The sequence below is a fragment of the Lepisma saccharinum genome, chromosome 29 (assembly GCF_977018435.1).
Source record: "Lepisma saccharinum chromosome 29, izLepSacc3.1, whole genome shotgun sequence".
Taxonomy (NCBI): Eukaryota; Metazoa; Arthropoda; class Insecta; order Zygentoma; family Lepismatidae; genus Lepisma; species Lepisma saccharinum.
In genome coordinates, this window is record NC_139257.1 from 32,489,672 (window position 1) to 32,515,529 (window position 25,858).

Sequence of the window (25,858 nt, forward strand, 5' to 3'; positions counted from 1 at the left end):
CAGACGTAAATCGAGATCGAACTATGTAAAAATTGCTTTCGTAGCATGATGAAATCGCAATAAAACAAAAGTAACTTGGGCCAGGACTGGTGCTGCTAATATGTCACATGATGTTAGTATGAAGGGGTATTACATTTTTAAATGCTGTCATTGTTAGGTAGGTCAGGTTTAGGGCTATTAGCATTAAAATTACTTCTGTAAATACTTCCCAACACTTAATCGTAATTTCTGGTCTTCAGCACACACTGCTATTCTCACTACCTGGCGACAGTAGTAGTCACACCCATTTTTAATTTACAGTAACTTCTCAGCAGTAAGTTCAATAGCACTGCCAAATAATGTAATAAAATAAGATAAAGGACAATGTTATATTACAATTCAGGTAAATTACCTTTGCTGGTAAAAATAGCCACATATGCTTTCAGCACCTGGTGAAAATAGTCGTGGCCATAAATGGTACAAGTTTACAATACCGGACCACTCTCCAATTGCTATGAAATTTTGCCTACTCACTAATTAAGACTGCCTAATCACGAATCTGCATGTAATAATTGGCGGTCAAGTATGGAAATGTAGAGAAAAACGAAATAAACTATGTTTTCCTAACGTACCGAAACCATACCGTAAGAACAGCAGGTCCACGGAAGACGCCACTTTCCCAACATGAAAAAATCAGCGTGCAATACACCGTTGCCAAACGTACCTAATCAAATGAGTCCACATTCCTAAATAATAATTTTTCATTGTATTTATGCTAATGGAACCTAACCTAACAGGCCTAACCTAACCTTGTAGGCATTCCTCATCTGACGTCGGAACACAAGGTAGGAAAACTGTTGTGCGACAAGAAATGCGAGAGAAACATGGTTGTCAATTGCTTTGTATGGAGAATCATCGTGGTATTCAACAAGGTTATTTTACAACTTCTACACGTTATTTTACAATTTCCATGCTTTACCCCAAATTATTAGATGCAGATTCGTGATTAGGAGGTCTCAATTAGTGAGTGTGCAAAATTTCATAGAAATTTGAGAGTGGTCCGGTATTGCAAACTCATGCCCCATAAATAGTTTAATCATATCCATGTATACAATGCAGAAATACCGTAATCAAATGTCCATTCCTATCACATTGTATTTGAATCAATACATTCTTCATGACAATCAAACCCTTTTTATTCACAAATTATACAAGGTAAACCCTACAAACATCAAATGCACAATTCATAAATACACTTACTTTGCAGATGGAGTGTATGGTAGCTTGAATTTCTTCATTTTCATTTTACTCCATGTATAATCTTTGAACACATGACCAGCACCCGTTTCCTAGAACAAGACAATTTACAAATATGGTGAATTTTAGAAACACACATTTCTATATGTTTACAAATATACGAATATGTTAAATGAAATAAGTAAATTTCTCGTATCGGACAAACGGATTTCTTCAAATTTACAGGAGAAATTACTTACCGAATGCAGTTTCTTTAGACTTGTGGAAGTTCAGGGAAGTGTTTTCTCGCATCGTTCATGGAATTGTGCTGGTAAATCATCTATTTTTCGATATAAATGTGTGACCGATGCACGAAAGCTCTTGCATCCATTTACTTCCAGGTGGATGTAGCCTGTGTGTGATGATGTAATCCCGGTCAGTGTTTCCAAACACGTGTTTTTGTAACTGAAGAAGATACGTTTCCGCAAATGGTTTGTGGAGCTATGTGTCAATGGTTTGTGAGGCTATGTGTCAATGGTTTGTGAGGCTATGTGCCAATGGTTCGTGGGGCTGTGTCAATGGTTCGTGGGGCTATGCGAGAATGGTGTGTGGGGCTACGCATATTTTTTTTCGAAACCAATTTATAACTATATACGTCACCCTACCTAACCTAACCTTACCGGAAATGGTTCGTGGGGCTATGTATGAATGGTTTGTGGGGCTATGTAGGTATTTTTGGGTGCAGTGGAGTGGAAACACTGCATGCCGAGTACGGTAGTGAAACTGTGACCGCCATTTTGCGTGTTACCAAAGGCAAAAAGAAACAAAGAAAACATACTCGATATGTCGCAAATAGAGCTTATTTCCGTGAAATAAGCGAAATGCCACCTTCAGCAATGTTTCTCAATGCAGAATATGTAAGTACGAATATTCAAATTAAATGAACTAGCAAATTGCAGCCGTTTGTCCGATACGAGAAATTTACCAATGAAATATATCCATTTTTCCCCAAACAATTTTCACAATGAAAGTAATTTTGTAGCAATAAAATGTTGTGCCAAAGACCGAAAACTACATTTCTTGAATTTCATGTAGTATTTCAAAATATAAGCATAGCTTCTGGATCAACTTCTGGATAGGGTGTGCAACTTTGATAAGTAACTCAACTGGAAGATATGACTTAAAATGACCGGACCCCTCTCCGATTTTCTTCATATTTGACATACTTACTAATTGAGGCCTGCTAATGACGAATCTGAAGTTAAAATTTGTCGGAAACGTCTAGAAATTGCAAAATAATTGTGAACCATTGATGTTAGCCCAACGAACCATTGACATGTGGTTAGGTTAGTTTCAGTTAGGGGTAACAGTTAGATATAGTGAAAACACATTTCTTCAAATGTACAGGAGAAAAGACGGAAAAGTACTTACGGAATTGAGTTCCAGTAGACTTTTGGAAGCTGGGAATAGTGCTTTTTCCATTCGTGCAACTTATTCGGCTGGTAAATAATGTAATTTTCAACATTCATGTACCTCCGTTGCACGATAGCTTGTGCCACCATTACCGTCGACTACGTGAATCAAATGTTCCATGCGTTCGATTATGTAATCCCCTGTCAGTGTAGCAACCACACGGTAGTTTTACAAGATGACGTGTGAGCGGGTTTTTTTTTCAATTTAATTTTCTATGTTTGCCTAACCTAACTGAACCTAACCTTCCGTGAATGGTTTGTGAATCAATTTTAGCCTAAAAAACATCATTTTTCGGTTAATAAGTGTTAGTGTAGCAACCATGCGGTAGTTTTACAAGATGACGTGTGAGCGGTTTTTTTTTTTTTCCAATTTAATTTTCTATGTTTGCCTAACCTAACCTTTCGTGAATGGTTTGTGGATCAATTTTCGCCTAAAAACCTTTTGTGAATAGTTTGTGTGGCATTTATTGGTTCATAAGTTTGGAAACACTGCATATCAGCTGACGATAGACAACGTGAGTCAAGATTTGCCCACCGAATTAGCAACGACCAATAAATACTTGTAATGTTAAAAATTACGCTTTTTTCAGTGAAAAAGTTGAAAAATGTTCCGCTATGCATATAAATGTAAATAATTCAGGGTAAATATGTGATATCGCCCGAACGGATTTCTTCAAATGTACAGGAGAAACTACTTACTGAAATCAGTTTCTGTAGCATTGTCGAAGTTCTTCGAGGTATTTTCTCTCACGGAAACTGAAAATTTCACCATAGAATGCTGCACAACAAGAAATAATCACTTTTTATGTAAGGAACTTGTATTTTCTGACATTATGCCATTGTTTCCATTATGTACCTGCAGATGGCGCGAGCGTCGAAAGTCACACGGTCTTGCCAGTGTTTCCAAACATGCCTTTTTCTTACGAGAATTTTTCCTTTTTTTATATAACTATGCTTACCTAACCTTGCCGGAAATGGTCCGTGGGGCTATCGTGAATGGTTTTTGGAGCTATCGTGAATGGTTTTTGGAGCTATCGTGAATGGTTTTTGGGGCTATCCGTCAATGGTTCATGGAGATATCATGAATAATTTTTGAGGCTATCCATCAATGGTTTGTGGGGCTATCGTGAATGGTTTTTTGGGGCTATCCGTCAATGGTTTGTGGTGACATAATGAACACGAAAGTAGGTTTTTTTGGTGAAGAGGGTTGAAACACTGCGTACCCACTCCAAATCGACAAAGCACAAGTACGACATGCGATGATCCATGACGAGTGCACGCCATATTGTCTGTTACCCAAGTGGAACAAGGAAGACAAATAATGACCCGTAAGGTAAATTTCTCGTATCGGACAAACGGCTGAAATTTGCTAGTTCATTTACTTTGAATATTCGTACTTACGTATTCTGCATTGAGAAACATTGCTGAAGGTGGCATTTCGCTTATTTCACGGAAATAAGCTCTATTTGCGACATATCGAGGATGTTTTCTTCGTTTCTTTTTGCCTTCGGTAACACGCAAAATGGCGGTCACAGTTTCACTACCGTACTCGGCATACAGTGTTTCCACCCCACTGCACCCAAAAATACCTACGTAGCCCCACAAACCATTGACGCATAGCCCCACGAACCACTCATACATAGCCCCACGAACCATTTCCGGTAAGGTTAGCTTAGGTAGGGTCACTATAGGTTACAATAGTGAAAAATTGGTTTCGAAAAAATATGCGTAGCCCCACACACCATTCTCGCATAGCCCCACGAACCATTGACGCATAGCCCCACAAACCATTGACACATAGTCCCACGAACCATTGACACATAGCCCCACAAACCATTTGCGGAAACGTACCTTCTTCAGTTACAAAAACACGTGTTTAGAAACACTGACCAGGATTACGTCATCAGACACAGGCTACATCCACCTGGAAGTAAATGGATGCAAGAGCTTTCGTGCATCGGTCACACATTTACATCGAAAAATAGATGATTTACCGGCAAAATTCAATGAACGATGCAAGAAAACACTTCCCCGAACTTCCACAAGTCTAAAGAAACTGCATTCGGTAAGTAATTTCTCCTGTAAATTTGAAGAAATCCGTTTGTCCGATACGAGAAATTTACCCAGAAGGGGTAAGTATCAATGATAAAATTAACGAAATAAACGAGTGAGAGGTCTTCGGGCGATATCGCATAATTACCTAATTCGGAAATAAACGAGTTACATGTGTTTTCACTATATCTAACTAGTACCCTGTTAGGTTAGGCAAACATAGTTAAAATTTGGTGTCGTGGTAGTATCAGGATCTAGAAATTGCAAAATAATTGCGAACCATTGACGCTAGCCCCACAAACCATTGACGTGTGGTTAGGTTAGGCAAACATAGTTATAATTTGGTGTCGTGGTAGTATCAGGAATATATATATTTCCTTGTGAAACAAAAAATCGGAGAGGGGTCCGGTTATCTTAAGTCGTTCCAACTGGAATAAGTGTTTAGCATGTACTTTTTTCTTTCTCGATCAGCTATGAATATAGCAAAATATCTTAATCATTCGAATTTTACAATCGATGTCCGTCAACTGCATCGACACCCTACTGACGTGCTCAGTGTTCAGCAATATTCACAAATTCATAATAAACGTTAAAATAAATACATTAACATTCAGTATTGATGATAAATTTGTTTTACATACACATACTTATATAATTCAAATGCGAAATTTTACTACTTACTTCCGAAGTCATGAGCAAATATACAATCACGATGTTCGTATTAGTTCAAGAAATGCTTTATTGTTTCTTCCTCTGCCTGCCGCTGCCATCTAGTGTCCACCTGTAGGAACTAAGATTACGCATTGGCATACGTGTGCTGCACTTTTAGCCAACGATACTCCGGGCAATATTTCCAGGACATTCTCGTTATTCATAGGAAATAAAATACAATTAAGAAATCTTGAATGATATATTATTACCATTCCTATTACCGAATGAGTTTAGGTGAGTGGTTTAGGTAATGAATACGTCAGGTGCGTATCCAGGGGTTGGGGAGAGGCTCATGGGGTCGAGCGGGCCTCCGAGATACTTATATACGGGCCTTCCACTAGCTTCCGTGACGTCACAGGATTAGTCAAGTATAGTCCATTTACAACATTTAACAGAGTGCATTGTAAGAGTATAATATTTAGTTATTAGATGCAAATTCAGAACGTTGCTTTCACCTGAAGAACATTTCAAATGTTATATGACATTAGAAAATACGTAAATAAAAAGTAAAATCCAATCTCTACCGCTCAGCATAATGTACCTATATTTTTCAAATTACAAGTGGATAAAAGGCGATATAGATAAAATTTCATCCTACATTTGGAACTTACTGTAAGTTTATAAAGAATTATCATCGTTAGTATATAACTGCTATTAAATTGCTGTGGAATAAAAACTTAAGGTCCAAGAAATGTATGCAAGATAATTTTGTAAAAGTTTACGTGCAGAAGGTTGAAGAAAGAGATTGTAATACTGGAATTTCGTATTAAATAAGCTTTCAAACATGGAACTCAATTCCCGTGTCTAATTTGAATAAATGTTTATTTCTTTAGAAATCTGGTAAATATTTGGATCACAAATTCCCGTGATTTGGTTGTAGGTTACAATTTCTAAAAATCATTTTTCGTATTAAAAATCTTACATGCAAGCAAAGAAAGAAACATATAAACGTATGCAACAAACGAACTAGCCTAACCTATTCGCAATACGTAGATGCTAAGAACACCAATCTTAAATGATCTAACAGTAATTCAAGACCAGGGCCATATTTAGAATCTGTAGACCCCTAGGCTGAACCTGTGGTGCGGGCCCTACCGCGGGGAATTTTTTTAAAAATAATATTTTAATTTTTAATTTTAAAAATAACATATTGTAATTTTAAGTAAACATGTTAGGCAATTGGCAAATGCAAGATAAAAGAAAGGAATGTAACAAACAAGCAAATTTTACTTATATTTAATTCAAAGACAGTACTTCCCAAACAATCAGACTTAAAATGACAGTGTCAAATAATCTTAGTGGCTAATTGGTTTGCGCCTACACTTCATACTAATGAAGCTACTTATAATATCTTCATAACTTAGTTGTCTTAAAATATCACTTTCAATGTTGAGCAAAGCCAAAACGTCGAGCCTGTCTTCTAACATGGAGGTTCGAAGCCTGGTTTTGATCAACTTAAATTTTGAAAATGACCTTTCTCCACTGATGTTTGTGACCATAAGTGACAGGTACATTCTTAGAGCGACCTCGATATTAGAAAAACATTTTTTGACGTTTTTTTTCTAGGAGGAGTTTATACATCCACCTCTCCTGACTAATGACTTTTTTATTTTCCTCATAATCTTTTTGAAACTCGTGGTAAAAAGTCTTGAACTGAAGTAATTGATATATGTTTCTACCAAGTTTTGAGCTGCTTCAATTATCTCTTCATTAGTAAGTATATCCAACTGCGTCGACGTCTTTTATACCACAGTATTAAAACAAAGACATTTTTTTCTTATTTTAGTCTATTCGAAATTAAAATGTTTAAGCAGGTTATTATTATTTTTTTTTTGGTGCGGGCTCATAGGCTGCAGCCTAGATAGCCTGCGCGTAAATGCGGCCCTGTTCAAGGCTATGAAAAGGGATTTATGATCACACGTAAAATGAAACTCATTGAGAATATTAATGCAACATGCAAGCAACTTAATTAAGTCCAAAGCAAAAAGCAAGAGGACACAATAAACCTCATTCTCTATCAGGAGATTATTGTTAAAAGAATATCGTATTCTAAAGTCCTTATACAGGGTGTCCCACGAACGGCGCAACTGGGAATTAAGAGTGGCGTTACTTTGTAACCGAAACCTGTACATACATAAGTCATACACCAAATGTTAGCCCTGTTCAAGTAGATATTTTTAAACATAGAAACAACAAACGGGGTGCAGTGTTCCCAAATGTAAGTGAAAGTGTAAATTTATTTTTCCACAAAGCATGGAAAATTGCATGTCAAGCATTCGTACGGAAATTTGGACGTCAATTTCCACCTTGGGTAGGTGGACTATTTCGGCATCTATAGTTCAGAGAAGAAAACCGATCGTTTTCGCGTATAGCCAATCCTGAAATACCTCGTAAAGGCGTACCGGTCCAAATGAGGTACAGTGGCAACACTGTTGATGTTTGAAGGCAACAAAAGGTGTGTTTGGTGATGGTCTATGACATGGAAATACTGGAAACAGGAAAAAAAAAGAAAATGAAAATTATGGTGAAAAAAGTGTTACTTACCTACTCCTGGCAACCATGCAATGCGATAAGAGCGCCCACCGAACGAGAACAAAAGAATCAGTTAGTTGTGTACTCAGAACTGGTTGAGCCATGCATTTCGCATTGTTCGTAGGGGAAGATTAGAATTGTTCTGTGAAATGAAGTACTCTTTGGAAGAGAGGGTGTTCATTGTGGAACATTATTTTTGTTCAAAATCGTACACTAATGTAAAAACTGTGTTTCGCGAGAAATATCCGAATAACAGTGTTCCAGAAAATTCGACGATATATCGACTTGTTTCCAGATTTCGTGAAACAGGATCAGTTAATGACTAACCCTACCTACCTACGTGCATATAAGGTACAGGCTGTGCAAGAACTGAAGGAAGCAGACAAAGGTGCACGTGTAAGATACTGCCAGTGGTTTAGAAATTTTATTAGAGACAATGGTGTGAATATTTTGGATAAGTTTTTTTTTCACGGATGAAGCATGGTTCCACTTAAATGGATATGTCAACAGTCAAAATTCTCGACACTGGTCAAGTAACAATCCCCATTTGTTACATGAACAATCACTTCATCCACAAAAGATCGGTGTGTGGTGCGCGATTTCGCGGAGAAAAATAATCGGTCCATTTTTTCCCCAACACAACAGTTGACGGAATAGTTTATCGTGACCTTATCACACAGTTTATTTCTCTGTTGGAACATGATGAACGTGATTGTTGGTTTCAACAAGACTCCGCAACATGTCACACGTCTAATGAAACTTTAGACATGTTGGCAGAGTTTTTTGGCAATCACATTATAAGCAAAAACTTATGGCCCAGTCGCTCCCCGGATCTGACGTCTCCAGATTTTTTTTCTGTGGGGTTATTTGAAACAAACAGTTTACATTAATAACCCAAGAACACTTTATGATCTAAAAATAAACATTTGCACAGCCATTAACAATATAAACCAATCAACCTTGCATAAAGTTGCTTCCAACATGATAAAACGTGTTGATGAATGCCTCAGGGAAAATGGTTGTCATTTTCAACATCTTTTGTAAAGCTACACTGCCTGTTACGCGCATTGCATGGTTGCCAGAAGTAGGTAAGTAACACTTTTTTCACCATAATTTTCATTTTCTTTTTTTTCCTGTTTCCAGTATTTCCATGTCATAGACCATCACTAAACACACCTTTTGTTGCCTTCAAACATCAACAGTGTTGCCACTGTACCTCATTTGGACCGGTACGCCTTTACGAGGTATTTCAGGATTGGCTATACGCGAAAACGATCGGTTTTCTTCTCTGAACTATAGATGGCGAAATAGTCCACCTACCCAAGGTGGAAATTGACGTCCAAATTTCCGTACGAATGCTTGACATGCAATTTTCCATGCTTTGTGGAAAAATAAATTTACACTTTCACTTACATTTGGGAACACTGCACCCCGTTTGTTGTTTCTATGTTTAAAAATATCTACTTGAACAGGGCTAACATTTGGTGTATGACTTATGTATGTACAGGTTTCGGTTACAAAGTAACGCCACTCTTAATTCCCAGTTGCGCCGTTCGTGGACACCCTGTATTTATATCCCTTTTCGGTAAGAACCAAGAGACAAGTTATTTTTCAGTATAAGCGTAAGTTTTAAATCGGCGTGTTTTTCATTCATCCCGAACAACGACAATTTACTTCTAATTGTACCTGCAATGTACCGAAATCGTGCCATGCAATATTCGCTGACATGTAAGTTGATAATTATAATTTTTCCTTGTACGTACTTGTGATATTTAGAACAGGTTGAGAATATCTCGCTCTCCTACTTTTCCATAAAGCATTTATGTAAATAAAGCAAATGTGTTACATGAAATCACAATGACTTACTATGCAAATGTACTACTCGTTATTCCTTGCATAGTAAATTTTCACTTTAGCAACTTGTCTACATTTATAAATACCTTAAATGTTGGTGACACAAGTACACGTTTTATATAGTTCGCTAACTACATCGCAATAATCAAAAATATCTTCCTGTTTTTGACAGAAATAATGGACAAAGGAAAAATATAACATCCATTACTGAGTACAAAGATTCAAAATTATTCACAATGTAGCTATTTGTGAAATAGGCTAATGAAATTGAAGAAAGTCGTAAAATTCTATTAATGTACATTTTATTTGTTTTACGTCATATATGTCATCAAGTAGGCTACATAATTCTTGTAACCTGGAACATAGCATGAAGAAGTAAATAAATATCGTCTACTGTGACTAGAAAGTAAATGTGTTAAAGACGTGACTCTTGCACTTTGAACTGTACAATTTCAGACAACGTATTAGCAATAATACGGACATATGAATAACAATCAACATTTTTTTGTGTTAAATAAAGGAATATAATAGCAGAGCGTATAGAAGGAATAGTGTGCGCACTCCCTGAGTTGCCGTGGTCCACCGCCTAGATGGCAGTGGTGACGTTTGAGACGGCGCGGAAGATGCTCGCGTTGGTTACATAACTAACTACATAAGAAACAAAAATGCATGTTACTTACGTTTGGAGAAGAGCTCAGCAGCTGGATAGTTTGGAGAATTTCCGAGATGATTTTGCTGTGTTCGAGGCACTTAATTCCTTTCTTATCTCCTTGGTGTGGAAGAAAAATCGACATTTCAGATAGTGAAATAAGAGTTTAGATAGCGTACGAGCACATGATCTTCACAGCATCCTAATTGCGAAGTTTTTACAGCAATTATATTTAAATTGTCCAAACACTCAAAAAATATATCACCCCATAAACTATTAGCACATGATATTTTTTCTGCAACAAATTCTTCCACTCGTAACAGCACATCATAAACACTTTTCGATGCATAGGTAAGGTATTTACAGCCGTCGCCCGAACCATAGTCTTGGATTAGCGTAAGTGAGGCAGGTACATTAGTTGGTTCCCCGTGCAGAAAAGTTGTACACAGTTTACAATCCGTCACTTTTGAAATATACCGTACTATGTATCCTGCCAAATGATACACCAAGTATTCTTTACCAACACTTTGTTTATTTAAGTTCGGTATGTTGTTTTCCCAGTCCGGTATTTGAATTTCATCTTCAACAATGGAAATTTTTTCCCTTATTTTATTTTCAGCTTGCTTCTTCACCGAAAGATTTTTATTTACGGTTGTTCTAACCAGAGTTCCCATTTGATTAACAAAAGACGTCAGAGGAGATTCAGTCCTGTATTCACAGTTTCCGCCCGAAAGTAAAGCAAGTTTTGCTGGTACGTAAATTGATTGCATAAGGACATTTAAGACCCTTCACCAATTTTCTCAAGTGATCTTCAGAAGGCAAAGGTAGCAAATCGTGATGCAAACAGTGTCTAATACCCCTTGGGGGACTTAATTTTTAAAAGAACAGAATCCACTATATACTCAGAACTGTGTCTCATTCCTGTCTTACTTTTCAGTTGGCATTTCTTTAAGATTGTATCAATTACAATTTTTTTAATTTTTGCTAAGAGACGCGAACTGTTTTGACTGTGTGACCGTTGTCTTTAATTTAGCATCTTTAGCGCCTTTTTCAAGCAAATTTATTTTAGCGTTCTAATTAATTGCGTTTCTGATTCTTAAGTTTTTTCTTTAGCAATGCTATTGTATTGCTAGTATCCGCAGTGTGAAGCAAATCATCCTCTACTGATAAGCTTAATGATACATTGCGACGAGTACTTACCTTATTATAATTTGTCCGCAAGGATTGCCTTTTCATGGGAGATTTTCGCTTCTTAACTGTCTTAGAGAGGTATTTAGGCAGATTAGGAAATATATGATGAACTGCTTCTGGTTTTAATTTCCATCTTTGTCGTGGAAATTCTACTGTTACGCCATCCACTATGAACGAATCCGCTTTCACTAAACGGTCAGAGGAAAAATGAATATCACACACATAGCAATTATGACTTAGTTTTTTATCTGTTCTAGGGATGGCACACTCGCATTTTGAGAAACCAGTACTGTCTTTAGGTGGCCTAAAAAAATGTCTACTACCTGAAGAACAGAGGTCATATCCAGATCTACAGCCGGGTACGAAACACGTAGACATCTTGTAGTTTTCGCTCGCTGCTGTCTCAAACACAATAATAATGCGTTGAACACAACACAAACTAGCCACAACGGATCAATCACAAATCTAACGACACTAAACTGAATAACGTAACAACGTTGTAATTAATAAAAGTACACAATGTTATTCTAGTACAACAAAACACATGCTCTACATAAAACGCGGCCGCACTGCAAGCAGAAGAGTCTCGTCGCAAGCGAAGGTGCTGCCAGTGTTTCGGTGGGGCACCGCTCTATTCACTTGGCTTACGGGAAGAAACCGAAGTGCACACACTTTCTCTTCTATACGCTCTGATAATAGTTACAAAGTCGGCATCCATGTAATTAATATTACCATTCAGTTATGTTCACAAATTCTTAAATGTCGTATACTTCGCAATGGTTGAACACAAACTTTTTTTTAATAACATATAATTAAATGTTGTGCTACCGTACAAACGCATAAATTTACTTGTAATTGATCAGGTTACAACTATGTTTAATTTGCGATAACAATTATTATTCTTACTCTGAAATACGTAAATATATTTACAGGATCTCTTTATCGTACAAATCGCTCATTCAAATACATGTATTTCCCCAAAACGCACGACTAATCCTTTGACGTCATCAGTCCTTTTAGCATCACAGGTTGCGGCCCGTATACGGAGTATACACGAAGTATACGCATCTCGGAGAGCCACCATGAAATGTTGCTGTTTCGTTTACACTAGAAAAAATGAGAATTTTGGATTCGTGCGTGTATGTGAAATTAAATATTGTGACGATAATTTAAGGAGAGAAAAAATTATTGAGGCAAGGCAGAGAATGTTATAGAACCTGACGGATAATAATAATAATACCCGCACTTCATTTTCTGGCTACACAAAAAAAAATATTTCCTCTGGTTGCACAAAAATCTATTTCCTCTGGTTACACACACACAAAAAATCTAGTTGCACAAAAATTTAATACAGTTCGTGTGTTCTTCAAGAACGTAACGTGTAACCTATCTGACTATATCTTTTGAAAGGAAAAGTAATATTTTTGCTTATATCACTAAAACAGAGAGAAAATCGAGATTTGAATGATTTCTCTTCTACCTTTAATGAAGTGCAAGGGGTGCGGGACGCAAAATTTTGGGAAGGAAACAGGACGGGGTATTTTTAAAATCCTGACGTTCAAAACGGGAAGAATAATGTTATTTCCCGACTAAATTGGGAAATTATAGGAGCGGAAAATATTCAACATTACCCGATACTAAGAAAAATGTTAATTATACACACAATTTCACCCTCGGGTGATGATTTATTTTGCATTTCTGGAATAAAAACTGCTAATTTCAATAAATTTCGGACATTTAGTAAAAAATATTTAGGGAATAAACTAGTTTTAAACTCTATCATTTTTTCCGAAGTCTGGATCGGAACGGGAATTTTTTTCAGGTCCCGACTTTTTGGGTTCCTGCACATCCGTTGTCATTACTGCGGAGTCTACTCCTGCTAATGGTCTTCCAATTTTCACGCCTGACAGCTTGAATGTAATAATTTGGCGCCTAGATCTCGAGGAAATGGATGAAGAGAGATCCGTGAAAGATTATTTAGCCCTGATCGTAGTTTACATCCTCCTTGTACACACTCGTTCGTTCCTTTCATACATGACACAATCTCAGCTCCCTTTAGCGGCATGCTGTGAGCCTACGAACCGGAAGTTGTTGTGCTACAAGTATGGCGTCCGCGTGAAGTCACTTCCTTCCGGTGGATAGCCCCTATATACACATTTATCGAGAATAATAATTATTACAAAAAATGTTTTCTTCTGCTTCATTTCTCGCAACCTGTAGGGCTTTCATATTTACAGGAATTGTAATTTTAAAATTATTGTTAAAAAAAAAAAAAAAAAAGGGACGAAAATACAAGGGAAAATTTCTGCTTGTAAATACAATGAAAAAATACGTTAGTATTTTAGACGATAGGGTGCAAGTGACGCACGAACCTTGCCTAATGCCCACGTAAGCTCAACGTCAAACGTCCAGCGCGACAGGGATGTCATACACCTACCTCCTATATAAGCGCAGGAGCAATTACGTGGAGCTCTCTTTTGTCTCTGTTGTCATCGAAGTGTAAGATTGGGCTGGTAATCCTAGGATACGCTGTGTTCAAGCAAGCGTCGCCGGATTAGGCAAGGTGAGTGAGTGAGTGTGCCTTCCGTTTACAATCCCTACCTCCAATCACTTAAAAAAACCTAATGTGGAGAGAGTATCGGTCATTGTAATTTTCAGTCTGCCTTATCCCGGTACTATCTCTACTCTCCGGGAGGATACATGGTTAGTAAAGCTACGGAATGCGACGATGCGGTGTCGTCTTGTCCTATAGCGGACGCCGTTCCCTCGGAGAAAGCAGACTAAAGTATTAAGTTATCGGATAGGGCATAGTGCCATAGTGTATAATAATAAATATCATGTACTTACGCACTTAATATATATATATTATAATTTTGGAAGTTTCTTGTGCTTTCTCCGATTCCACTCCCGCCGTTGATTCACACATACGCGCAACCAGAAAAAAAGAATATTGCGTAGTGTAAAAATCTTAATTTTTGTATTATCGACCCGTGGCATCTACGAACAACCCAAATGACGTCTAGTTTAGTGCTCTTTGTGCATAAAGATGCTATATTTTGCCCGTTTGAGCTACCCCGCCGTTGCGCTTTCATGTATTAATTCTTAGTTTAAGGAGAATGTAATTTTCGGAAACTTATGACTTGCTACATAATGTTTAAACTTTACTAAACCCATTTTAATTATCGATTTACACGAGAAATTCTTACCCTCGTTGACAATAACGTTTGAATAGCCATCCCATCGCTCTCCAATGTAAAGCTTAGGGCAACCAAATGACGAACGAAATTACAGAGGTGGCGCCTCCACCGGAAGAGTTTGGCAATGAACAGCCCCATTGAACGCTCAAAATGGATTATCGAAAGTCCTTGAACAGCAAATCTTGAATGGTCTGAACTTGCACATGTACACAGTCAGAACCAAAACTGCGTGATCGCTTCGGCGATACAGAAACTTGTCCCTCTGCCGTTTTAGTTCAGGTTCAGAAGACTGACAGGAAGTACGTCGGAAACAGTTCTCTTTCTGTTCAGCTTCAGTCGCGATCCCTGCTCTCAGATGTGGTTGCCTTTGGATTATATCTCTTAGCAAGGACAATGTTGCAGCACCGCACAAACGAAGTGGAAATTTCGATAAAAGCAAATACATATTCCTTGATGTTAAAATAAATCACATTCCACTCTTGAGAGGAGAACCCCTGTGATTTTTCTACGATTATCCTTGCTACAAAATTCATCGACCGTGTAACGCTATTCATTAGCAGATCTCCATTCTCCTCAGGATGATGGGCACACAACGGCTCCATACACTTCCCAAATCCAAAGAGAAAGTTATAAGCCTTCCTGCAGGAGACTCGAACCTGCGTCAATCGCAAGAAAGCAGTCCAGATCCTGTCGCCTTAGACAGCACGGCCATGCCAGCGGACAGAACATCCACTGACAACAAAGCTAGTCATAACATCGGAATTCCACTATCAAATTCGTGGGTTTGAACCTTACGTTTTAGCCTCGGAAATGTGCAGTTTAAGTTAATATAGAGCAGTTGGTTGGACGCAGCTAACTTTTTTTTCGTCAAGCATGAAAGGTCGCGGTTTTAAATCCCACCCTCTCCTCTTTCTTTTTGTTAGCTGAATAGAGACCGTTGATAGAATTTCAAAACTTGATCCAATGCACATTTTGGGGGACGTCGGTTCTGCGTATTTTCCCCCTTAGAAGCTCTAGATTGCCAGGATTAAAGGTTAAAATTCTTTCTTTTAGCCATTATTCATAAGTTGTGTTAACACACACATTATGACTAATTCGCATATCACATACATGTATTTAGGATACTGTATGTAAGATCATTTTAGATATACGCGTATAGGTCATGCTCTTCAATGATGCCTAAAACATTTATTATTTCTACATATACTAACACACACACAATTAAGAAGTGATGTAGTGCATTACTGTAAGGAAGGCGAGAGTTCAATGAGTTTATATTGCTAACATTGGTAATGTTATGTAATTTCCTTCCTCCATCTTCCGATGCGTCTAAAACTAACAGTAAATCGCCAATTAACGTAAGTAAATGGCTATTACGACGGAGTCGATGCGATAAAAACTACTAATAACTGTTTATATCGTGAGTGACAAAATGGAAAACCTGAGAATGGTCGTCAATTTTCCACTGCTTGTATCCAAAATACTTGTCATATTTCAACAGAAAGTATTCGATCTAACGAACTTCCTACTCAATTCGCAATATTGAAAGCAATCACCACCTTAGCTCTTCGTAACTTTGCCACGTGGAATCATGATTTCCTCCTACCATCGAAATATCTTCCGGAAATGCTGAACCTCTTACTCATTCCTTTCACTTCGTGAAATACAACGTTAATTTACCAGCAAGGTGGATAAAATTTACGCCCAACATTAACACTCGTGAAAAATAATCCTGCCTCGATGGAGAATCGAACCCGTCAGAATCAAGCACGTTACCTCTTCTCCAAATGGCTCACATTAGTTGCCAGTTTGAAGAAGCCAATGCACACGTGACGTCATATCTATAATTTCCTCATAACAATTCTTAAGTCTAAACGCTGAGAGGGAAGAATGGTGAATATTTCTATTTGTGTTTTGTCACATGTTGTAAATGATGTGTAAATGCTGTGTTTTGAACAAACAATTGTTTAGTTACGAATTATTTTCTTGTTTCTTGAAAGTAGGATTTCGAAAGCGAAAAGGAGGCAGTTGAACCAGCACCCGGTTGCCAAGAAACTTCAACCTTCCCAAAGAAAGTGAGTAAGAGAAAAGGGATATTCAACTTCTGAAATATAATGTGTGTGTCAAATTATTAGGGTAAATCAAAAACTAAAGGCAATTTTGAGTTCTCGCAGGAATAAACGAAGACTGGGTGTGTCTGACGTAACCACGTGTATACTTGGAGCAGTGGCGTACGCAAGGGGGGGGGTTACCGGGTTTAACCCCCCCCCCTTGAGCTTTTGAAATATTATGGAAAATGCTGTAGAAAAAATAAAAATGGCTAATTTATCACAGTCAAAGATCTGCGACAGTAATAATAATAATAATAATAATAATAATAATAATTTGAATTATTATTCCCATGCAGCATGAAGAAAAACTTAACATTCCAAACACAATCTAAGCGGCCGCAAAGTTCAATTTTGCATTTTTTTTTTTTTGCAAAAAGTTGCGCAGTGACTCTCGCGAGAATTGTGAAAATTCCTTGCTTCGTCGCAGTGTGCCGACCTTATTGCAAACGTTCTTCCCGGTACTGATTTTGCATCCCCTTGTGAACTGTCAAGTGATGCTGAGTCTACATCCACATCATTAAATAATGTTGAAGAAGTGCTTTGTGAATCACCTAGAAGTGATAAATGTGTTGGAATGTCTATAAACTTACTTTTCAATGAAAACATAGACTCAGTGGAATTTAGCAACATGTATTCTCGCGCTTCATCATTATCCTGGGCGAGTTCCATAGGTATAGGTAATGTAAATTCCCCCGTGCATATAGCACCGTGCCATGAAGGCACACGTAGTGGTGTGGTGGGCCCCAAAGATTCTCGATCTCGAACTATTTTGCAGGTGATGTGATCAGCACCATGCTCCGGCAGCCTTCATCCCCCAGGGTTGCTCTCAGGTACCCATTGATATAAGGCTGGGTGCGGAGACAAGGCTGGATAAATTCCAACCAATTCCTGGAATCGAACCCGGATCTCCCACGAGGTTGTCAGACTAGACCACCGCGGACCCTTGAATGAGTTTCATATTTTGATTGTTTCAATAAATTTAATGTATTTTCTTGTTTTTATGGATTTTCTTCACACTTAAAATGTCTCACTTATCATATACAAATAACCGTTGACTAGACAATTATTTTGTAACAAAGAAACAAAAGAAATGTAATTTTGTTCTAATTCTTTCATAAATAGCAGCTGCATTAGTAGTAATTATTAGTAGCAATTAAATTAATTAATTAATTCTAAGAATTATTAATTAATTTATTATTATTATTATTATTATTAATTAATTAAAGTATAATAAAACAATGGAAATGTGAATTTGTAGAAAGTTTTCGAAATAACACCCCCTTTGATGAAATCCTGCGTACGCTACTGACTTGGAGTGACGTGGAAGTAGGAGTATCCATCACTGCCCCATTCAGTCGAGTGTCGCGGAGCAGAGGATCACACGTATGGACGCACCACTCCACAAATGCACCATCGAGGAACAGCGTGCCGTATTGCGGAGGGAGACAAACCGGTAGACATCCACCGTCGGTTGTTAGCACAGTATGGAGCAAGCACCATGACTCAACGAAAGGTGTACTAGTGGGTGCACCGCTTTAAAGCGGGACGCACAAGTGTAACGGACGAAAGTCGAAGTGGACGCCCAGAAGAAAACGTCCAACGGGTGGATACCATTATCAGGAACGATCGAAAAATCACAATAGCACAAGTGGCGGAACTCTTCGACATAAGTTTCGGATCAGCATATGCAATAGTGAATTAGTGTACCAAAATGTTTGTTCGTGGTCGTCGGTTCAGGTCAGATGACGATGTCCAGCAGGTGGTGCAGACGTGGCTTCCTGAGCAAACAAAAACCTTCTTCGCGGACGGGATACAGAAGCTGATTGCACGTGCAGGGGGCATATGTGGAAAAGTGACATGTGTAGTTCTTCTTCTTGTGTGGAAATAAAGATGTTATGTGAACATTGCCTTTACTTTTTGATTTACCTAGTAAAACAATGGAAAATCTTATAGGTGCATATTAACGAACTACTAACGATGAAAGACCTATTTTCGTGGTGGAAAATGTCATTGGTCTTAAAGTCATTTTCGAAATATGAACCTGATTTCTCTGTATTATAAAGTGGGAATGTGGCAATATATTATCCCTCAGCAAGAAAAAATTACGTAAGCCGTCGCCTTCCCTCCAACTTATTGAATGGCTACAATGTTTAATCCTACAAGCTGTCCCCAGCTATCCTAAAAGCTAGAACAAACATCCCCCATTGATTGATATATATGCAATTTACATACAGTATTTCTGAAAGACATTTGAATCGTAGTTACCAATATACAACGTGCAATGCGCATAAAAACAGTTGAAGTAAATTCTGAGGTGGGAAGTTTCAACGGTTGAATAGCATAAAACTTGTGGTTGCATCATGGAAAATCAGACTTATCTTTTAGGTTCGGAGTGAAGATCACAAAGAACAGACTGCATGTATATATATATATTTGTATGGTTGCTTTAAGTACACTTTATACACAGATAGGCTGATCAAGACTGGACTTACAGTTTGAACTGGAATCCGAACCACTTTACAATGTGCTTGTAATGAGTAATGCGCCAAAGAAAAATCAAGCAAGCTGAGCAGAAGGATTCCTCGAGGAATGCATAAATACTTAGTTATTTATTATAATCTTCTATTACATTATTACGACACTTCGTACTCAGTAAATAAGAAGAAAAAAAGAAACAGGAGAGGGTGGGATTTGAACCTACGATGTTTAGCTCTCGACGAAAAAGTATAACAGGATCGCCATCTAACCAACTGCTCCACGAGATTACTAATGTGTAACTTTGTAAAACACGCTGATCTCAGTGAAAACAACCATGTGCTGGAATTCCGAACCATTTTTCGCCACAGATCAAGGAAAAGACGCACTTTACAGAATTGTCCGATATTGTGCAAGGTATCTTTACTGAAATTTCGCCTAAAATCGCGAGAAATTTGCCTCTTTGCATTCAAATATGACGACAATTCTCTCCAGGAGGGAGAGAACCTCTTCAGTGTTTCAAACTGCACATAAATGTTCCTATTTTAAATTTCAGAATTAAGAATCCTAATTCTTTTCAATATTTGTATTTCTACTTGCGACTATTGTTTAATTATTCATTTATTACTGGTTTAGGGTTTCAAACTTCATGGGATACGAAAGACTTTTAAAAAATCACAAGAGCGTTTTCTTCTAGATAGAAGAACTGTTGAAAAGTTGGCTACTATGTTGCCAAATTTACGACATCAGGACTTTGAATTTTATCAGGGCGGACAATTAAGATGTTGAGAAAAGTACACAGCGACTAAATGTTTTCAATTCAATTTGAATTTTATGATTTGTAAAGTAATAATAATAATTATTATTATTATTATAGAAATAATAATAATAAAAATTCAATAACTCAAGGGCAAGATATGCAATATTAGCTCTGCCTTCCTGAGAAAAAATCCTGCGGGTGTCCTTGGATAGAGCTCACCCTCATCCACCCCCATTGGCGACGCCGCTGCTGCCTTTTTTTCTGTGCAAGGCAAGCTTCTTGATTCCAAGGAAAAACATGAAGGAATGAGAATAATACCCTGAGGAGTGCCAATGGTCAAGAACTGCTCTAATTGCTGAATGCTCATTGATTCTCATTGTGATTATTGGTTACGCGACATTGACTGATGGCTCGCCATGAGGGAAGTGGCGTGCCATACATGAAAAGGTGGTTAATTGGAAGTCCTTCAAGCTTCCAAGAGCTACTCCAATTCCCTCATCTTCGGTGGTCCGACATCAGGTCCTCTGATGACTTCGGAGTTTTCCTTTGACAGGCATCTCAAAATTACCACTCATTTCGGATTATAATAATACCTCATACAACCAGGTGGTTCAGGTTTTGTTTCCCATCTCGCTTATGTCTTGTATTACTTTGCACTTTAAAGATGGAAATTGTTTCTGTAGCATGTGATGTACCACATACGAAGGTCAACACGAAGATGGAAAGATAACGCTGAGATGGACCTAAAGGATATTGGTAGGGATGGAAAAGAGTGGATAGATCTTCCACAGGATAGGGACAGATGGAAGGCCTGCCTGTCTTGCTGCAGCCATAAACTTTCGGGTTTAAGAGGGCTAGAGAGTGAGTGAGTGAGCATGTGATGTACGTATAGATGGGCATATACAGGGTGTATCAAAAGTAATCGCGCAAACTGACACAGGTGAAAGTACACGATAATAGAAGCAAAAAAGTCTCAGTAAACATGGGTCTGCAAACGAGCCGTTTTCGAGATAATTGCGAATGTGTGGTTACAAGCCGCCACTGACTTCATTGTTTGTAAACCTCATCCTAGTTGGTAAAATGTACTCTTCGTTGCTGTAAGGTTCCATTTGCACAACGCAGTACAGCACAACTGACGTGACTGCCACAGTACGGTTAGACTGTGTACTGATTTTATCCATCCTGTTTGATCACAACGCCACCTCTTGGAAATGTTGTGTTTTGTAAACAAAGAGCAAATCTCGGACCGCACAAGGAGTAAAGCACTCGGTGTTTACAAAATGCAATCAGTGACGGCTTCTAACCACATATTCGCACACATTATTAGAATTTTACCAACTAGGACGACGTTTACAAACAATGAAGTCATTGGCGGTTTGTAATCCCACATTCGCGATTATCTCGAAAACGGCTAGTTTACTGAGACTTTTTTGCTTCTATTATCGTGTATTTTCACCTGTGCCAGTTTGCGCTATTACTTTTGAGACACCCTGTATATACACAGATAAAGAATGGAAAGGGTTCATTTCAATAGCCCGAGGATAGTGTTATCATTGTTGTTATTATTAAGAGGATTACAGCCAGTGTGAGAATTATTTAATGTCCAAACAAGAACTGTCTGTAGTTGCAAGAAAATATACTATTTTTATTTCTACAAACACGAGAAGTTCGTATTTTCAAACATCATACTGAACAATGCATTCTGAACATGCAATGCAAAATGAACTTGCCTTGAGAAGTTAATATATGAATACGCATAACATTAACAATACATCGCCTGTCCAACTAAACTGATTATTAACGAGCTTGTACACGTTTAGATGATATGGATCACTCCATTTCGCTCTGAGTGAGAAGGGTTTACGGACGTAGCTGGATGCCTACATTGTGTGTGGTTCAAAAAAAAAGAAAAGTTTGACGTAATGTAAGAGTGCATTAGCTGCGATAAATGTTTACCAACCAACTTTGGCGTAAAAAGAATCGTGCAGCGTAAGCTGACATTTTCGCAACAATTTGAGAGATAATTTGTCCCTCACGAGGAAAACCGACCTCGCTTAACACAAACCATAGGAGAATATATAAATAGAAAAAGTGCAAGGGAAAAACGCTGTTAAATTCTTAAGGAAGTATCTGCGCAAATGTCAAATCAGATTATGGGAGATCACATTTTCGAACCAAAAGAATCTAGTACATAAAGGTAACTACAGTACATCGGAGAAACTTTCCGTTTGGAAATTCTCATGTGATGTAATAGCTTGGAAGGGCCTACGAAATTTGCAAGAAACGACTGTTGCGAAACTCTCTTTTTCACTTACGACTTTCCAAGGTTAATTCAATGTACATAGATGTGCAAAATCAATTGCATGAAACAGTTAAATTACAATATTATTCTTGTATTTCAATCTGAGATTAGCTGACCATATTCATTGAATATACTTAGTGTCCCTACTCCACACCTTTTATACATCTTGCACACCTAATCTCTTTGTTCGTTAAATATTTTAGGGTGATAAAGTAGATGACGTTACAATGCCATTTTTTCATGTCCTTAAATTTTCCACATGCATTAGCAGACTGGCAAAGATGGGGCAAAAGTTGAAGTTGCGCATCTTGTTTGCGTATTGCGAGACAATAAAAAGCATTTGAGGCTCTTTCCTTGGCACAAACCATACCACCAACCTATGCTTGGTCTTTCAAATGAAGCTAGAAGAAGCAACTTTGCATTCTTCTGTTATTGAGATCTTGTAAACTTTGAAATTGGAGAAATAGATGTTGGATTCAGCTAATGCTACATGTTCGATCTACCAAAGACATTTTATACACTTTTACGATGATATGCGACAGAATCCAGATACTGTTTATTTTTTTCAATTGTACACAGATATGAGTAATCTACTTGATCGTCTCTGTGGACAGTTCAAATCCCTATTTGAATACCTTTCACCGGTACAGGCCTTGACTGACTTCGGTTTTGTTTATCTTTTTTACGTTACAAGGTCCAAATGTTTCTACTACAGCGATTTCGGAATTCATGAACACGCCTAGATGAAAAGCAACTCCAATATCGTGTTTGGGATTATTCATTTCAAACAATCGAACTATCTAGGTATGTGGTGGTGTTGCAGACTTCTTCGTTTGAAAATTATCTCCATATTGACACAAGAATTCTGGTCAGCTTTCTTAAACCACGTGTGACAAATTTGATTTGAAATTGTGTGTTGGTACCACTTTGATGTTGTGATGAAAACTTAGAATTAGTATATTTACTACCAAGTTGCCATCGATAGCTGTCATTTTGTACATTAAAATTATCTATGATGGAAAATTGTCAGTTTGTTAGTATGGATGGCTGTGCATTCGTGGTGCTCGGAAGTTGATGAAAAATCACCTTTTCTTCTAAGCTTTGATTGATTGATTTGCTTTATTTTACTAAGCTTTTTGTGCCACTTTTTTAGGGATGAGTGATGATATGATGAATGGACACTCACAAACATCCATGTCCAGGTATTACCTTCTCAATCTGAAAGCCTCATGGCTTGCTCCGGTCACGTGACTAAGCGTCATCAACTGGAGGCGAGATAGCCGCCATGTTTGATTTGCTTCTTCGGAATCAATGTTGGACCTTTTTAGTGATTTTGGAATTGTAATGCAAATTTAAGAACTGTAATCGAGTTTACATGACGTATAAATATGCTTAAATGTGCAAGAGGTATGGTGTATAAGTGTTGTGTGCTCAATTGCAGAGGCAATTATGATGAAAAATGTAAGAGTAACGTTCACATTTCTTCAAGATGATGTTAAAAATGAGAAATTTTTAGGGCAATTCCATTTGATTCAGTCACTACGAAAAGATACAAGTTTAGTAACAAATGTTTTATACTAAAAAATAAATAAGAGTAATAGTTCATGATGTAAACATGTCATGTGTCCGGAATAGGGATCAAATATACTCGTAAATGTGGACAACATGTCTACATTTCTTTTAGAAATATCAAATAATTTACCCTGAATTACAAACGTTGGTTAATATTACGTCTACCAAAGCAATTTGTTAGTGTAAATTTTATGCAAGCATTCGATAAATTATTCATATTATTTACACAAATTTTCAGTTTCAAAATGTGCTTAATGAAAGAAACCTATACAACGGGGCTAAGTTGATACTTGTGTACATTTATTCTTATTTTATCCCGCTTTATGCTTCTTTATGCTAATCGGAGGCTAATGGAAGATATGTTGTACATTCAAATACAAAGGTGCGATGTGTAACAAGAACGTTTCGTGTGTAAAACTATCCAAGAATATATTATTTATGTTTCAAATGCAAATGTTTTCACACAGAAAGCATTTTGTTACTTAGCTATGTTAATATGAACTACAAATGTATTAAATTTTTAAAACTGTTTCATATGAACTGCTTTTTATTTTTTGTCTTTGTGAAGCTTCAATGTTCGTAACTTTGATTATTAAATCAGTGATAATGTTTATTGTGTCATAATTTATTAACATTCTTCACGATTTCTTTAACAGAATGTAAAACACAGTGTAAGAAAATATTCCAAATGTTTATTTCCCAACTGAACGTTAAAATGGAAATATTAATCTGCTCTTTTATTTTTCAATGAAACTCTTAAGTTATTGTTACAGATCTTACTAACGACAATGAAAAGATTCAATTTGTTTATTATCTTTCGTTCAATAAAGTCAATTGGATCGAAATTACAATGTGACAAATGATTTAGGTTTAGTCTTTATCACAGTAATGTAACATTGTCCTTGTACCAATTTCTTTCGCTTTTGCTGCAAGAATATAGAAATTAAGGTTTTGTATTGAGATTGTATAGCTACACAGAATATCTGCATTATCTGGTTGATTAATTTAGGGTAAACTTAAAGACAATTTAATTGATTAGGTAACTTGGAAAGTTTACGGTCAACCTAACATGTTTTTTTGTTTTATTTAATCAATTGATTTTACATACAAAAGTTCATACAAAAGCGGTTACGAGTTTTACTGTAGCTGATCAATATTCCAGATAATATTTTTCAAAGATATACAATGTTTAAATTTTTCCGTCAGGAAGTTTCTAGCGGTTTTCAACTCTTTCTTTGTGCTATGGTAGGAATTTTTGTGGTGGCCATAGTGACTTCCTGAATGAAAGTTTTGGTGCAAATATTCAATATTATAAATTTTTCTTCTAACTATATTAGTCGGGAGGGTAAATGTCGAAATTTAACTTCATAAGAGAAATAAATATACCTTAATTATCTACGGTAAAATGACGACAAGGAGTTTAGAGCGTTAAGACGATCGCCTCCAGATGATGACGTCTTGACTGAGCGTTGTGGCCTGAACCTCAAGATGGTCTTGGTCCAGGCCGGGATTCGAACCTGGGACCCCTGGCGTCGTAGAGCGATGTGCTAACCACTTTTTTTTATTAACAATATAACTCTATTACATACTACTACTTTTTAACAGGGTTTAACCATATTGCATTCGTTACATTCAAAATATTACATTATATTGTTGAGTTGTCACGGGCTGCTAATTTAATAAATAACTAACTCAATTAACTCAACTGAACTGAGCTTAGCAACGCAACAACGAAGAATCTCTCGCCTCACCTGCTGGGCGAATT

The 25,858-nt window shown here is 37.3% G+C and overlaps 1 protein-coding gene across 2 annotated transcripts in view; it reads right to left on the bottom strand.

Annotated features, from left to right (window-relative positions):
- The window catches only part of LOC145981311 (nonsense-mediated mRNA decay factor SMG8), a 112,880-nt gene extending 107,380 nt beyond the window's left edge, over positions 1-5,500 (bottom strand). For both annotated transcript variants that reach the window (XM_083114510.1, XM_083114509.1), the window contains exons 1-2: positions 5,421-5,500; positions 1,240-1,328 (exon numbers count right to left, since the gene is read on the bottom strand). In XM_083114510.1, coding sequence (XP_082970636.1) covers positions 1,240-1,328; positions 5,421-5,432 — 101 coding nt within the window. In that variant the 5' untranslated portion in view covers positions 5,433-5,500. The remainder of the gene's footprint in view (positions 1-1,239; positions 1,329-5,420) is intronic.
- Positions 5,501-25,858: the final 20,358 nt, after the last annotated feature.